Source organism: Rhinichthys klamathensis, unplaced genomic scaffold, assembly GCF_029890125.1.
Source record: "Rhinichthys klamathensis goyatoka isolate OS25496 unplaced genomic scaffold, OSU_Roscu_1.1 h1tg000027l_1, whole genome shotgun sequence".
In the NCBI taxonomy this organism is placed as follows: Eukaryota; Metazoa; Chordata; class Actinopteri; order Cypriniformes; family Leuciscidae; genus Rhinichthys; species Rhinichthys klamathensis.
Window position 1 is genome coordinate 1254902 of NW_026606577.1, and position 15098 is coordinate 1269999.

Below are 15098 nucleotides of genomic sequence, written 5' to 3' on the forward strand. Positions count from 1 at the left end.
CAGAAACACAATTCACGTGAAAAGAAATAGAAAAATAAGTTTGTCATGTAAATAAAAAGTATGCAAATATTAATTAAAACTTTAGCACTGTTTACCCTATTATTGTGTGGCTAAATTTAACAAAGCATACAATGAATAAATAATTATAAAATTATGCAGCATCAGAATGGGTGGTAGTTAATGGGCTGGTCGGTCTGATCCAGACATTGTATAAATTAAACGATAATAGAGCAGAACAGAAGAGCACAACAAACTCCTAACATGAGGAGACTCATTCATGGCCCATGAGACAGAGGATCATGAGACTCAGTACTGCTTTCCTGCCATCAACTCATCTTGTATCAAGGGAAAACGCTCCAATCATGAATACAAAATCATGTATGCGTTTTTTTCATTGCTGTCAGCATGGACTGTGTTTCTGAACCTGCTGGTGATCATCTCCATCTCGCACTTCAAGAAGCTTCACACTCCAACCAACCTGATCATTCTCTCTCTGGCTTTTGCTGACCTGTTTATGGGACTTGTTATGCCCATAGAGGCAACCAGACTGATTGAGGCGTGTTGGTACTTTGGAGACATCTTCTGCGGACTCTATTCAATATTTATTGCAATGCTTATTTCAACATCTCTCAGTAATTTAGTATTAATTGCTGTTGATCGTTATGTGGCTGTGTGTCACCCTTTACAGTACCCACACAAAATCACCACAACTAAAACTTTAATAAGCATCTGTCTCTGCTGGTTTTGCTCCTCAGGCTATATGACTGCCTGTGTAATTAATAGATATTTTGACACTACACACAGAACAGACATGTGTTATGGAGTGTGTTCTGTTATGATGGGATTTGCCTGGATAGTCACTGATCTGGTTATGTCTTTTATTTTTCCTTGTATCCTGATCATAACTTTATATTTGAGGATATTTTATGTTGCACATCAGCAAGTGAAAGTTATAAACTCTCTGATGAAGGGTGGTAAATGTGTAATGGAAGGTTCAGTGAGGAGGAAATCTGAGAGTAAAGCTGCTCTGACATTAGGAATCATTGTGACAGTTTATCTGCTGTGCTATATTCCATACTATATCTGTTCTTTGTCAGTAATCTCTTCCACAACCATAAATATTTTAGCATGGGTCTTATACACAAACTCAGGTCTGAATCCTCTGATCTATGCTTTATTTTATCCCTGGTTTAAAAAGACAGTTAAACACATCTTAACTCTGAAAATATTTCAGCCAGCATCCTCTCTGGTCGATATTTTTACAAAACATCAATTGTAATTAAATTGGTAAAACCGTCACTCTGAGAGAAATTTCACATAAACTCCATTATTGTTGTTAAGTAATAAATAAAGGTATAGATAAACAGTTTATATTTGTAATTTGCACTATACATGTATCCTAATAGTTTGTTTTATATAATATGGTTGCTGTATAATTCTCACACTGATACAAGTTTTGTCATAATGTAACAATTAAGCAAACTTCTTTTTACACAGTAAACAAGTGACAGTGTTCAGTTGTTTTATTAGCTTATTAAGTAAATTGAGCAAGGATCACAAACCTTCAGTCTAATGATAAAGGTAGATATTATTTACTTTATGCTTCACTTTCATCAGTTATTTTGAATCTGTTTTATTATAAATCAAAAACGCAATAACAAAAAGAGAACAGTCATATAGAACTATGTGTAAAGCCCTATTCGGATGTTTCTCATGTGGACGTCTGTAAAAATAAAACCATTAAAACGTGTAAAAAGTCCCTTTAAGACAAGTCATTTCACTCGGCGGCAAACTTTGAAACGCCTCTCGGGCATGCAAGTGCAGCTCCTATCTCTTTGAATGGGGAAATATCAAATTCTCCTTAAATAGCATAGCTGTTTTCAATAGGATGGACAGTTGAAGGAACCCAACCTCGTTATACATAATACATATTTGCTTCTTCTTAGCCTACTAAAGTGTTCCCTATAACTGGAGTATTCTCTGTCTAGAGTGCACAACTGCATGAACTTGTATATGGACAAAGCGCATGCCTGAGCTTGTATTTTGGTAAGCTGCGTTGCTTTGACATTGTGGAAAATAGAATAATAGAAACAAAATGTATTTGCCTTTTTACCTGTTATTATCAATCTAAATAAATCTGCGAAATATAGGAGCCTGTTAAAACTCAAACGTGAGATTTTACTGGGACATCACGTCACGTTATTGAAATGTGAGCTGTGCTAATTGCGCTAGCCAGCCATCGTTACCTTGTTCTATTTAGCCTATTACCGTTTGTTTTAGGGCATTCATTTAATTTTATTTATATTTAAACCTCCATTTTGTAACAGTCACCCGTGTTTATTTTAGCACTGCCACTTCCGTCAGTGAAACACCACACTACAGCCTGTAAAACATTTAAATAAATATCAGTAAATTATGGTAACCTAAATAATATAAGAAAGTTACATATTATTTAAAAAACATTTGTTTTATCTTTCCCAAAAGATGCGTCAGATAGCCTACCGCTCTGAGCTTTGAGAGGGATGTGGGACATGAACAGGAAAGAGACAGTCATTCTCTTTTCACTGACACTGTGAGATACGAATTATGTCTGGAAACAAGCGCTTTAGGAAGTGTGCTGACCCATGCGAGAGGTTTCTCACACCTGGTGACACTCACAACCTATGTGTGCTTTGTCTGGGTGAAGAGCACGCATACTACTCTCTTCTCGAGGGAAGGGGGACAGTCATTTTTGCCCCACGGTTCGGGTCCTGCTCGCACCGAGGCCGAGAGGAGACTCAGATCGTGGGGGTTTCGAGGGAGCTCGCCGACGAGCAGTGGCGTCTGGTGAAAAATATCTTAGGTGGGGCTGTGGCATATTCAGTCAGTTTTAATAGTCTGGTAACCATAGGAGCCATCAGGACTTTTAGCGTTCTGGCTCTTCCTCAAGACATCCGTTAAGCATCCACCCTTCTCTCATTCAAAAACCTCTTAAAAACAAAACTAATTCTCTGAATATTACTCTTCAGCTCACAGTTTGTAAATTCTACCTTATAATATGTTGTTTGTTTGAATCCCTCTTTGTTTGTATCTTTAACCTACCTTTGTAAGTGACCTCTTTGTATTCCTTCTGCCCATGGTATGTGTATTGTGCTTTGATGTTGATTTTGTTCCATTGCTTAACCCCCAGTGGTTCTCTTAAGGTGATGATACACAGGGCAACTTTTTGAGCAATGTTGCTGGGCAATGTTGCCGTCAACGGGCAACCAGATGAGACACAAAGCACACAACCAATCTAAATTATCCAGATATAAATTTGTTGCCCATTTTCAATGGGAAAGTGTCCAAGCAACAATCGCTCGGCAAGATTGCCCAGCAACATTGCTCAAAAAGTTGCCCTGTGTATCATCACCTTTAGAGTGTTGTACCCCCTGAGGCTTTTTAAAGGGGTCATAATGGTATGCACTTTTACAAGTTGATTGTACTGAAATGTGTGTTGGCAGTGCCTGTACACAACCATCATGATCATATAATGATAAAAATCCATCCAGTGTTTTTGTTTTAATCTCCACAGATGTTACACAGATACACAGATGATACACAGATGTTACACAGATACACAGATGTTACACAGATGATACAATGTTTTCCCCTGTCTCAAATCAAGCCGGTCGGACGCCCCTCCCACGATTGTTAATTGACAGCAGCGTTTCAACAGAGACCCGCACTGAGCGAGCTGTCATCATAAGCCAAGTTTCCATCCATTTGTCAGTCGAATTATCTGAAGTTCGGTAAAAAAACTCATGCGAATAAAGCTGGTGAAAGTGTGTTTCTATCCAACGGCTTTAAAGCGAATAAAAACCTGTACGTAATGACGTCACATGCTGTTTTGCGATCAAATTGGTATATCGAATTGATTTGAGACATTTTAAGGTGTTTCCATTCATTTTCGGACAGAATCGCACAACATTCAAGCAAACATTTGCGAACAAAGTTTTGCTAGACAAAATGAATCGCACCATCTACCAACAAATGATCAATATTGCACAGTGCTTATGTGCCAGCTGATAGCGACATATGTAAGGGATAATGTATATGCGAGGCGGTTGTTAGCCTGAAGGGCTTGTATTCGCTATAACAACCGCCTCGCTATACATTATCCCGCTTATTACATGGCTACTTACCAAATAAATAAATAATTTGACACAAAATATTGATTTAAAAATGAGTTTATTGATTTAAAAACGATTGTATTGCTTCCACTAAAGAAAATAGTCCGTTCCGTCTCTGAACTGCGTCCATGGCAACGCTCTGTTTTTCATGGCAACGGTGTGTTATACTCAGCAGCGGTCTGTTATCAAGAAATAACAGATCGCATTCTACATTAGAATTCAACCAAGCCATGTAATAACAAGCTATAATAAGAGAACAACGACGCTATCAACACATTGCTATGATGATGCAGATGCACGTAAATGCCCGACGACAACGGAGGCGGCCTGTGGTGTGGGAACGACAGCGCTCAAAACAGTTCTGGGAGATCGTGGTTCAGAGAGACTTCACAGAAACCCTTTGGTTGAAGCATTTTTTTTTTGTTGCTTTGTCCAGCTTACATCTGTCTTTGTTGACACCCGCCATGTGTGCGCAAACAGAGCGGAAATATTGGGCGGAAATTAACTAAAACTTCTTCTATGTTTTGTGGCGTGTCGCAACCATAAAAGGACCTAAAACTTAATCGCAATTCATTATTTATTCGGCAAATAATGTTTCCATCAGCGTTTATCGCATAAGCCGTATATATCAATCAAGAGATAATCCGATGAGACCGAACGTATTTCATTTGAGTCGATATTCATGAAATTCAATCGAATTTTACTGTTTCCGTAAGTCATTTTTCATTCGATATCACTTAATTCGGATAAAAACGTGTGGATGGAAACATAGCTATAGTCCATCATTGTTGATATGCTGGAGCAGAATAGCGTTTAAGCGATTGTTCGTTATTACACCAAAGAACAGAACACCACACAGTAGTCATTTTGATGTTCCTAAATCCGAACCGCTGAAGACGCAGTGGCTGAGTTTTGTTTTCGAAGGGAATATTCCCCACAATCAACGTCAATGCGTTCATGTTTGCGCGAATCATTTCTCACCAGACTGCTTTATAAACGAGGGTCAGTATGAGCTGGTTTTGCTAAGAAGCTGCTCCTGAAAAAAGAATCGGTACCAACTATTTATGTTCCCTCTGCACCTCCAGAAGAAGTAAGTGTAAAGTTTTATTAACCTTTATATTAATCTTTGCAAATCGCGGAAAAAAGTTGTTCATGACCATCAGTTGTTACGTCAATCTGTCAATGAACTAACGTATACATCAGTAAACACAGTGTTCGTATCTCACTAACTTACTCTACCCTGCCGGTGCATACAAAAATAGATCAAGTGACATTACGTTAACCAACCATATAGAAACGTCCTGTTCGAGCCTTAATTGTCTAACTTCTTTGTGGCCGCCATCTTGTTCCGGGTGCGACTCCGGTTCAAACTGATACGGTTGCACAGATGTGTCCTCAGAGACTCCCGCTGCCATTCTTTCTCCAAAATATACCCTCAACACTTGTCAAGGCAACACTCCACGTGCAAAACGCCAGCAGAACAGAGGGGCGGGGTGAGCAAAGCTCATTATCATTTAAAGGCATATACACTGAAACGGCGTGCTGAAAACAGAGCTGTTTTTGGCCAGGTAAAATTTGTGTTTTCTTAAAATACTAATGAGAATTTTTAATAAATGTATATTACAAAGTTTTCATTTAGACCAGTGGTTCTCAATCTTGGTCCTAGGGAGCCACTGCTCTGCACATTTTATGTCTCCTTTATCTGACACACCCACTTCAGTTATAAAGCTCTTTCCTAACGAGCTGATGATCTTAAATCAGGTGTATTAATTGAGGGAGACATACAAACTGTGCAGAGCAGTGGCTCCCTATTACCAAGATTGAGAACCACTGAGTTAGACCCTAAACATTCATATTAACTTGTACAAAAATGGCATTATATGACCCCTTTAACATATTAAATTTAACCTGGCAAAAACTATTCTTGCTTCCAAACTGAACATGCTCACATACTCTTCTTGAGTTGAATCAGGCACTTTAGTTTATTTGAAAATAACATTAAACAGATTCTATAAATATAGAATTAGTTAACAGCCATATTAGAGTCCGATAACAAATTTGAACAACAGACAGATTCAATGAACAATGGATTATGCACATGCATTTCTTTTTAAAAAGTGCTATACAATGTTAAAAAAATATGATCAATAAGTTTTGACATGTTTTTACATTGCTTTAACTCATCAAAACAAGTAATACAAGATTCAACTAACTTTTTAAGTCAGTTTAATGTGACTTAAGTTGAAATGACTTAAATATCCAAGTTGATTGTACTTAAAAATTTAAAGCAGCAACTTTTTTTTACAGTATAATTTTAAAATAACCTGCTGCATTCCATTTTTTATTAAATCATGACAAACAGGGCAGGAAGTAATTACTCTTCAGCACACGGAGAAGCCTCTTACTGTTGGATCTGAACACATACATCTTTGTCCCGCTGTGGAGATAAATGTAACCTGGAAGAAAATATCATTGTCTTTATGAGGTCTAATCATTGTACTTTAATGCTTGTAGAAAATTGGTTAAAAACACTTACCTTTGGACAGGTGGGCTGCTGTAACCTTTCTGGTCATCCTTGGAAATCTATCTGCCATTCGTTTGGGATACCCTGTGTCCATCTTCTTCGCCCTCTCATCATAGCTATCCCAAAAAAGAGAAATGTAATATTCCAACAGTTTTTTTTTCAGAGCAAAATGCAAGCATTTTTGTTTTTACTTTGGCACTTGACCAACCTGTAGTACATCTTGTCAACGAAGAGAAGTGTTTTTCCTGAGTTTTTGTCGTGGACGACAGCATTAACTTTACTTACGGACAATGGCAGACCAAAGTGGCTGAGAAGCTTGGGATAGCCCGGCTCAACGTTGTTTCCATTAAAAGCCCAGACTTGTCTACCTGTAAACAAAGACCAGCTATGGTAATATGTTTTCTGAGCATGGATACAGAGATTGTAGTGTGATTGTGGTTAAAGCATTCCCAGGTTGTTTGAGAAAATACCTTTGAAAAAGATAACTTTTCTTTGCACTGGACTTTCGTAAGCAGCATCTATATTGTCCGGAGAGTTGGGCCATAAACTCTTGATCAGTTGCGCCACACCTCTGCTTCGAGAACTACGCCAGATAAAGCTGTAGGAAGACACATGAAGTCGTTTCATTTAAACATTTTAGGTCTATATAAAAATCCACAATTTTGTATTTGTTTTTGTCCATTACCTGTCCTTGAAGAACATTGTTTCTCCCCTAAAAGTTGTAACTGCATCAAAGATCAGGTTAGGTTCACAAGCATTAGGAGCCGTTGGTAAGTTTGGATCAGGTTGGATGGGGGTTCTGTCTCTGTTTGGGCCTGAAGGAAATACCACATGGTAAACAAATGACTGAATATGTTTCACTCAAACATTATAGATGTACTCTTGAAGATCATATTACCATAGAGCGACTGAATCCCTCTGATGTCATCAGAGGGCAGAGAGAAACGACCCGGATCCCTGAAGCTGTATGTGGGAAACATCAGAGCGCCAGGAACTTCGGAATGAGAAAGACCCAAAGAGTGACCAAATTCATGGGCAGCCACCAAGAACAGGACAAAACCTGCAGAGAAATTAGGTAGAACAGAATAGAAAAATCACATTTAAACAAATCTTAGGGGGGCCAAGGTAACAATCTATAGTAATTTAGTCATTGCACTTTTTCAATCACTAAAATCAAAGAAACAAAAATCTAAAAACTAGCAAAACTTACCTCTTGATGAGTGGAAGCTGAATAACTCATCATCATCGAAATGTGCATCTCCACCAATTCCAGATGAGGGAGCGAAAGCATGAGCCAAAACGCCTTGTGGTCCATCAAATGGGTAAGCATCACCATGATCTGTAGGAAAGATGTTTTACCTTTAATGTTTAATAAAGAATTTAGGTCTTCTTTTTTAATAGAAAAATGTTTTTTATAAAAAATGCTTATAAATCAAAGAACCTGGGCTTCAGATAAGACATACTTCAAAGAAATATTGATCCGATTAATAATCCTGCTGATGCATCTATCTTCATATATGGCTGTTAAATCATGAATTTTAAGCTATTTAACAAATTGAAATGGCAAATTCAACTGAATTGGGATTCTTCAATTTGGTGTACAGTATTTAAAACCGACATATATTCAATAAATAATTTTACAAGTGCAATTTAATGGTGGCATTGTTTAGTGGCTTGTCGCACTTCACATGCTCACGGCGTACCTGTTTTTTAGTTCCGCCTTTACTGTACGTTATCGCTCCCGCTTCCAAGTGGTGCTCAATGCAGAGCTGACTGACATCCAGCTCTCGATGTAATAGGTGGAACTTGACCTAATTTAGGTTTAGGGATAGGGTTATAGGTAGGGTTGAGGTGTGGCTTGACCTTCAACTTCCAGCCATACATCCAGAGAGGGGTTGAATGTCGAGTTCCACCCATTGGCTTTGCAGTGAGCAGCCTCATCACACACTCATTTCTCTTGGCAGCAATGTTTTCAGTCACGCAAGTACAGCTCTTATCTCTTTGAATGGGGAAACATCAAATTCTCCAAAGCTGTTCTCCAAGCAAGTTTACGATTAAATTGGACTAATTGGCCTGCACTAAATATCATAAATTAAAATGAATTACACTTGACGATAGAGAGATGATAGATGGATAGATGGACATAAAAGTAAAAAGAAGGAGTAAAACTTACATTTTGTTCCAAAGGAGATCATGATGTCAGCTGTGCCTCTGTAGATCCGGGTGAATCTCAGAGGAGTGACGTCTGCCCACACTTGCAGGGCTCTTTTGATGGAATCATCCACCTCTGCTTCTGACATGTCAGGGGTGTAGTTCTCAATCCTGAGGAAAAGGACCACAGTTGGTTTCTGCTTCTCTTTTTTCTGTGACACCAAGATAACTCATATTATACACACCTGTATGTGAGCTTGTTTGTCTGCCATTTGGGACTGCCTCCAAACGTGGAGTACGCAGCGACATCTGGCACTCCACAGCGGGGCTTCTTCATCACCGCCAGTGTTTCTTTGTCCAGCGTTCCAGTGACCTCGATTCCAAAAAACCTTTGCATCTCTTTCATCTTCTCAGTCAGTGGACTGGCCCTTCGTTGTAAGACAGTTTTTACATCTGTTAGATTGTAAAAACTCTTCAGGTAATGCTAAAGAGAAGAAAAAAACAATGGAGTTATAGGAGGAATTATGAGTAATGACCAACAAAATTATTAGGCATATATGGAAAAAAAATCATACCTCTGCAGTGGTTTCATCTTTGTCAGCCGGCTCTGTAATCGGTCCTGCGTGAATAACAAGCACCAGGCTTGCAAGAAAACCCAGCTGGCAGTGAATCCTCCTCATGTTGTGAGTTGCTTCTTACGATCTTGAGCTTCTCTTCTGATTGGAAGCGTCTGATGGAGGCTTATATACTCTTAAAACTGTGAGGTGTTGAGCAATGGGGGAAATTATCAGCCACACACTTCTGTGACTGTGAGTAAACCATTAAACTGACAGACTGACAATAATTACAAGATTTTAAGCTTCTTTTAACACAACCTCTTTCTTCTTGAGTATTATAACATTTTGATTCATTATAAACACAAGGGCACTATTGTAAAACATTTTGCTTATATTTAAAGTAATAAACTGGAAGATTTCCTGGAAGAACTTTCCTGGTAAAAAATATTGTGATGATGTTAGAAGCATTGCGTTATTATTCTATTATTATGTTTTACATTTACATACACTTTTTATGTCATAATTTTCTTTTTTTATAAATTAAATGTTATAAAATGTAATGGTTCCCGGAGGGAATACTGGGAATGACCATTCATATTTTTAAGTCACAAAAATGTATAAAGTCTATACATTGCCTTGATAAATTATTTATAATATATAATAAATTAACAATATAATATAATAATATAGACTTATTTTTTTAATAATATTAGAAAGTAAAAGTACATGTAGTTTTAGTTTAGTTTTTTTTTTTTACCATATATGGTAAATTAATTTACAGACAACCAAATACATTTTTTACCATATTTAAATTCTTGTCTCATTAAAAGTATATTTTTTAATAATAATATTTTTACATAAAGTATACATATTGCCTTTGTTAAATACTCAAATTGTAATTTCACAATAAATTGCAATGTAATTCATGATTACATATATATATACTTATGATTTTATATATATATATATATATATATATATATATATATATATATATATATATATATATATACTCACCGGCCATTTTAGGTACACCTAATTTAAAAAAATAGAATATATATATATATATATTCTTTGATGAAATGTTATATATAACATTTATGTTATATGAAATGTTATTGTATATTGCAATATTTGAAAGTAAAATCTCACACCCGCTAACTTTTTTATTGGTAAGTCTGATGACTTCAAGCATTCACAATAAAAACTCAAATGCAGAAGTGAAACATGCAGTTAATAATTATTCTCATTCCACTGAAATAATGCAACCTTTGTTCCTTTATCAGAATGACAGCAGCAAGAAATCTATAGACATACAAGGACATGTCAGACATGGTCCAAGAGGAAGTTCCTCATTCATCCTCCTCTTTGGTTTTGATTCACTGCTAAGATGTCAGTCATCCAATAATAGCTGCAGGGTAATAATAGCTCCACTGTGTTTGTGTGTGGGTGCAGGTTAGTGCTTATGGAGGATTGAAAAGCAGACACATATCCAAAAAAAACCTAAAACACATTGTTTTTTTTTTAGCATTAGGGTTTTGGTTAAAGTGTTGGTCTGTACTTAATGTAATTTGATCAATTTCTGAAGAAATGAAGTCAAAGGAAAATCCCCAGTTTGTTAAGCAAGGCTGCATGTACAGTATGTCTATATATGCATCTTTGTGTGAGGTGTGCTTAAGGTGTTATTGAAGATAAACAGGTAAAGGAACCAAACTATCATGAAAGTGGTCCATACTATATTTAAATGTATATCTTCTTAACCCGCATCGGCCCGCGAGCGGGCCGTCGAGGGCGTGGCTATACTTTTATTACCTTTTTTAAGCTTTGTTTTATAACAAATATTCATCTGACTATCATAAACTATGCATCATTTGAAAGCTAAAACACTCAAGAACCATGTTCTAGACTTGTTTTTGCAATCAATACACCAGAGAGGAAAGGGTTAAATAAAATGCAAAAGGACTGCTCATTTGAAAATGAGCAAAATGAACCGCTATACTCATCTTTCATCTCGTATGGTTCAGATCAGTTCGGAAGAATCCAAGAAACAACAGCATACATTTCAATGTAAGGGTCCACTCTTCAAAATGCATCCCACTTTTTAATCCAAAACAACGAAAAATAGGGGAAAAAAATGAAATATCCTCCTTTGTTTTCATGAGCGTTTTCGAGATAGAGTTCGCATCATGTTCATTTTGAAAGAAATATCGATTCTAATCCATATTCCAACACTCAAAAGCCATCTCACCCCCGCAGTTTAGACTCTTCCGGATCGAATGATACATCCTACTTCTCTCTCCTTCAATCACAGGCTCTGTTACAGACCAAAACAGTAAGAGAGTCCCTGACAGGCTGAGCGCGCTGTCCATCGCGCAGCTGGGCTTTCGACTGGATAAAAGCCTGGATAATGCTATCCAATGTCCTTTGAGCTACGTTTTGATTGATGGGAGTATTAGCCAACTAAAATCGATTGCAGTGATAGACAGTTCATGCAAGCACATTCGTCAAATTCAACTGCGCAAAGTTTTCATTCACATGTGCGCTTTCGCCACGCGCGCAGCACGCACACACATAGTTAGCCGACCAGAATGTAAACAGACACATAAACGCGATGTTTTGACACATGGAGCTTGCATAAATGCACGGATTTACTCTAAAGCTTATATCTGAGCATCTGTATCATGGATCGTCGACTACAGAAGAGATTTGAAGGTTTTTTTGCAGAAAATGACGAAGAGCAACAGGAAGTAATAGGATATTCATTATAAGTATCAGTTTATTGCAATTTATTTGGGTAAAAACCACGTTTGTAATTACAAATGTTCTAAAACATTTATGTTTTTCTTTTTATATATTTTATACATTAGTTGGAAAATGAACACTTCTGCAATGTCTATACATGTAGTGAGAAATCACTGTTTTTGCTATTAGAATTGTTCAAAATAAAGATAATTTTGGTAAAATGTTCAAATGTTGTGCTGAAATCGTTTTTTTCTTGTGTGGTTTGAAGGGCATAACAGTTCTGAATTGTTGTTGCAGACCTATAGTGTTTACTCCCTATGTAAAGTGTTTGGGTGCCAGGTGTCCATTTGGAGTCTCCAAATTGCATTTTGGAAAGGACGCCTATACTTTTCTTGAATAAAAGCTTACAGAAACTACATTTTTGGGAGTATCATCCTCAAATTTGAATCTAAACATGGTCAGACATTCAATTTTATCTTTATGGTGTTTTCAGGCCCTTAACATAAAAGTCTGATCATTTTTTCCCTAAGTGAAGTTAATTAAAAGAAATCGTGAGTCACATTCATGTAAATTTTACCTTGTTTTACTCTGTTCCTATGCTACTTTGAGTAATAATGACTCTTGGGTAACAAAGTTTCAAGTGTCTAGTTTAAAAAAAGATCAGAGTTATGAATGTGGACCATAGGGTTTAAGAGCTACAGACATTTGTATTTGGGTATGTCATTTTCAGAAAATTCTCAAAAAATGGGGCGCTGGTTAAGAGGATATATTACACCATAAGCACATTTTCCACTGTTAAAATGTTTAAATTCTTAAAGGGGTCATATAATGGTACATGCACTTTTTCAAGTTGATTGTACTGAAATGTGTGTTGGCAGTGCCTGTACACAACCATCATATAATGACAAAAATCCATCCAGTGTTTTTGTTTTAATCTCCTTATATGTTTTTCCAGTCTCAAATCGACCCGTTCGACCGTGTGACGTTACACGATCAGACGCCCCTCCCACAATTGTTGATTGACAGCAGCGTTTCAACACATCCCCGCCAAAGAACGTATATTCCCTGCCCTGAGCGAGCTGTCATCATAGTCCGTCATTGTTGATACGCTGGAGCAGAATGGCGTCTAAGCGATTGTGGTGTCCTGTTCTTGGGTGTAATAACGAACACAGTCATTTTGATGTTCCTAAATCCGAAACGCTGAAGACACAGTGGCTGAGTTTTGTTTTCAAAGGAAATATTCCCCACGAGCAACGTCAATGCTTTCATGTTTGCGCGATTTGCGAATCTTTTCTCTCCAGACTGCTTTATAAACGAGGATCAGCATAAAGCTGGTTTTGCTAAGAAGCTGCTCCTGAAAAAAGAATCGGTACCAACTATTCGTGTCCCTGCTGCACCTCCAGAAGAAGTGAGTGTAAAATTTTATTAACCTTTATATTAATCTTTGCAAATCGCTTGCACGCTTCACGATGAATGTGGCTAAGGTTTACACTCAGGGTACATTACGGCATGTTTTCTATGTACGACGTTCTCAATATAATTCACAATCCCACGTTTATAATGAACAACGCGTTGTGGTTATTGTGTTATTACAAACTGAGTACGTATACATCAGTAAACACATAGCGTTCGTACATCTCACTAAGTTACTCTAACGTTACCCTGCCAGTACATACAAAGATAGATCAAAGTGACATTAAGTTAACCAACCATTCAGAAACGTCCTGTTCGAGCCTTAATTGTCGAACTTCTTTGCGGCCGTCGTCTTGTTCCGGGTCCGACTCCGGTTCAAACTGATACGGTTGCACAGATGTGTCCTCAGAGACTCCCGCTGCCATTCTTTCTCCAAAATATACCCTCAACTGTTGTCAAGGCAACACTCCACGTGTGTTATACCAAAACGCCCGCAGAACAGAGGGGCGGAGTGAGAAAAGCTCATTATCATTTAAAGGCATATGCACTGAAACGGCGTGCTGAAAACAGAGCTGTTTTTGACCAGGTAAAATTAGTGTTTTACATTTACATTTATTCATTTAGCTGACGCTTTTATCCAAAGCGACTTACAATTGCTATATATGTCAGAGGTCGCACGCCTCTGGAGCAACTAGGGGTTAAGTGTCTTGCTCAGGGACACATTGGTGTCTCACAGTGGATTCGAACCCGGGTCTCTCACACCAAAGGCATGTGTCTTATCCACTGCGCCATCACCACCCCACGTTTTCTTACAATACTAATGATAATTTTTAATTAAAGTATATTACAAACTTCATTTAAACCCTAAAGAATCAAATTAACTTGTATGAAATGGCATTATATGACCCCTTTAACATCCTTCTGCGTACCCCCTCTCTGCAGTCACTCCTTTTTTGGTAAGGGACCATATTTGCCCTCTTAAATCGATTTTTCCAGTGCTTTTTTTCCGCCCTAGCGCCCTCTATTGGCCAGCCGCCCCTGCCGACAAATTTAAGAGAGGGGTGAATCTCTCACACTCGTCGTCGGCTGACGAGAACGAGCTGCTGGACGGGGGGATGCGCTCTCTGATGCATCCTCTGGTCCAGCAGCCAGTGCTCTAAGGGCTGAAGCGGGTAATGATGCCGAGAGGGCTGAACCTGCCCAGCCCCCCCTGCCCCGTGTATGCAGAGCTGGTGGAGGTGATGGAGCGCGCCACCGCTATACACCACACCCTCCTCTTCCTCTTTCCCCCTTCGCCCATAACATCAGGCCCAACGAGCTGGACCGATGATGATAATCCATTCTGACGGTGTGGCTCAAGCCCTTTTTGTGTGACAAAAAAAGAAAGAAAAAGCCCCGATCATAGTGAGAAACAACCCCTGTAGCCTCACAGCGCCGTTGACAGAGTAGTTGGCACTAGGTGCCTCCTCCAGTTAAAACGAACGTTCGCAGGCCTCCCCTCATGCGAGAGTCATCATGCCGAGGCCTCCGGCCTTAGAGCCCCATGCAGGCAGCCCGGCC

General features: G+C 38.3%; 2 protein-coding genes across 2 annotated transcripts; one reads left to right on the forward strand and one right to left on the reverse strand.

The window, feature by feature from the left end:
* Positions 1-244: 244 nt before the first annotated feature.
* On the forward strand, positions 245-1279 carry LOC130078602 (trace amine-associated receptor 13c-like). Its single transcript, XM_056244168.1, has one exon. The coding sequence runs from the start codon at positions 278-280 to the stop codon at positions 1277-1279; it is 1002 nt and encodes a 333-aa protein (XP_056100143.1). The 5' UTR covers positions 245-277.
* A 5221-nt stretch (positions 1280-6500) lies between these two features.
* Positions 6501-9529, reverse strand: LOC130078958 (collagenase 3-like). Its single transcript, XM_056244572.1, has 10 exons — positions 9402-9529; positions 9072-9310; positions 8849-8997; positions 7886-8014; positions 7574-7735; positions 7361-7490; positions 7146-7273; positions 6884-7043; positions 6688-6791; positions 6501-6607 (listed from the first exon to the last, which is right to left on the reverse strand). Exons 1-10 carry the CDS (start codon positions 9504-9506, stop codon positions 6501-6503), a joined length of 1413 nt encoding a protein of 470 aa, XP_056100547.1. The 5' UTR covers positions 9507-9529.
* Positions 9530-15098: the final 5569 nt, after the last annotated feature.

What these genes read in the sequence shown, in the direction of transcription:
- LOC130078602 (XM_056244168.1), top strand. Translation starts at nt 278, where the DNA reads ATGGCCCATGAGACAGAGGATCATGAGACTCAGTACTGCTTTCCTGCC.
- LOC130078958 (XM_056244572.1), bottom strand. Translation starts at nt 9,506, where the DNA reads ATGAGGAGGATTCACTGCCAGCTGGGTTTTCTTGCAAGCCTGGTGCTT. An exon ending in ACAAACAAGCTCACATACAG is followed by an intron (nt 8,998 to 9,071) that starts GTGTGTATAATA and finishes CCTTTTCCTCAG; the next exon opens with GATTGAGAACTACACCCCTG. An exon ending in GATCTCCTTTGGAACAAAAT is followed by an intron (nt 8,015 to 8,848) that starts GTAAGTTTTACT and finishes TCTTTCCTACAG; the next exon opens with ATCATGGTGATGCTTACCCA.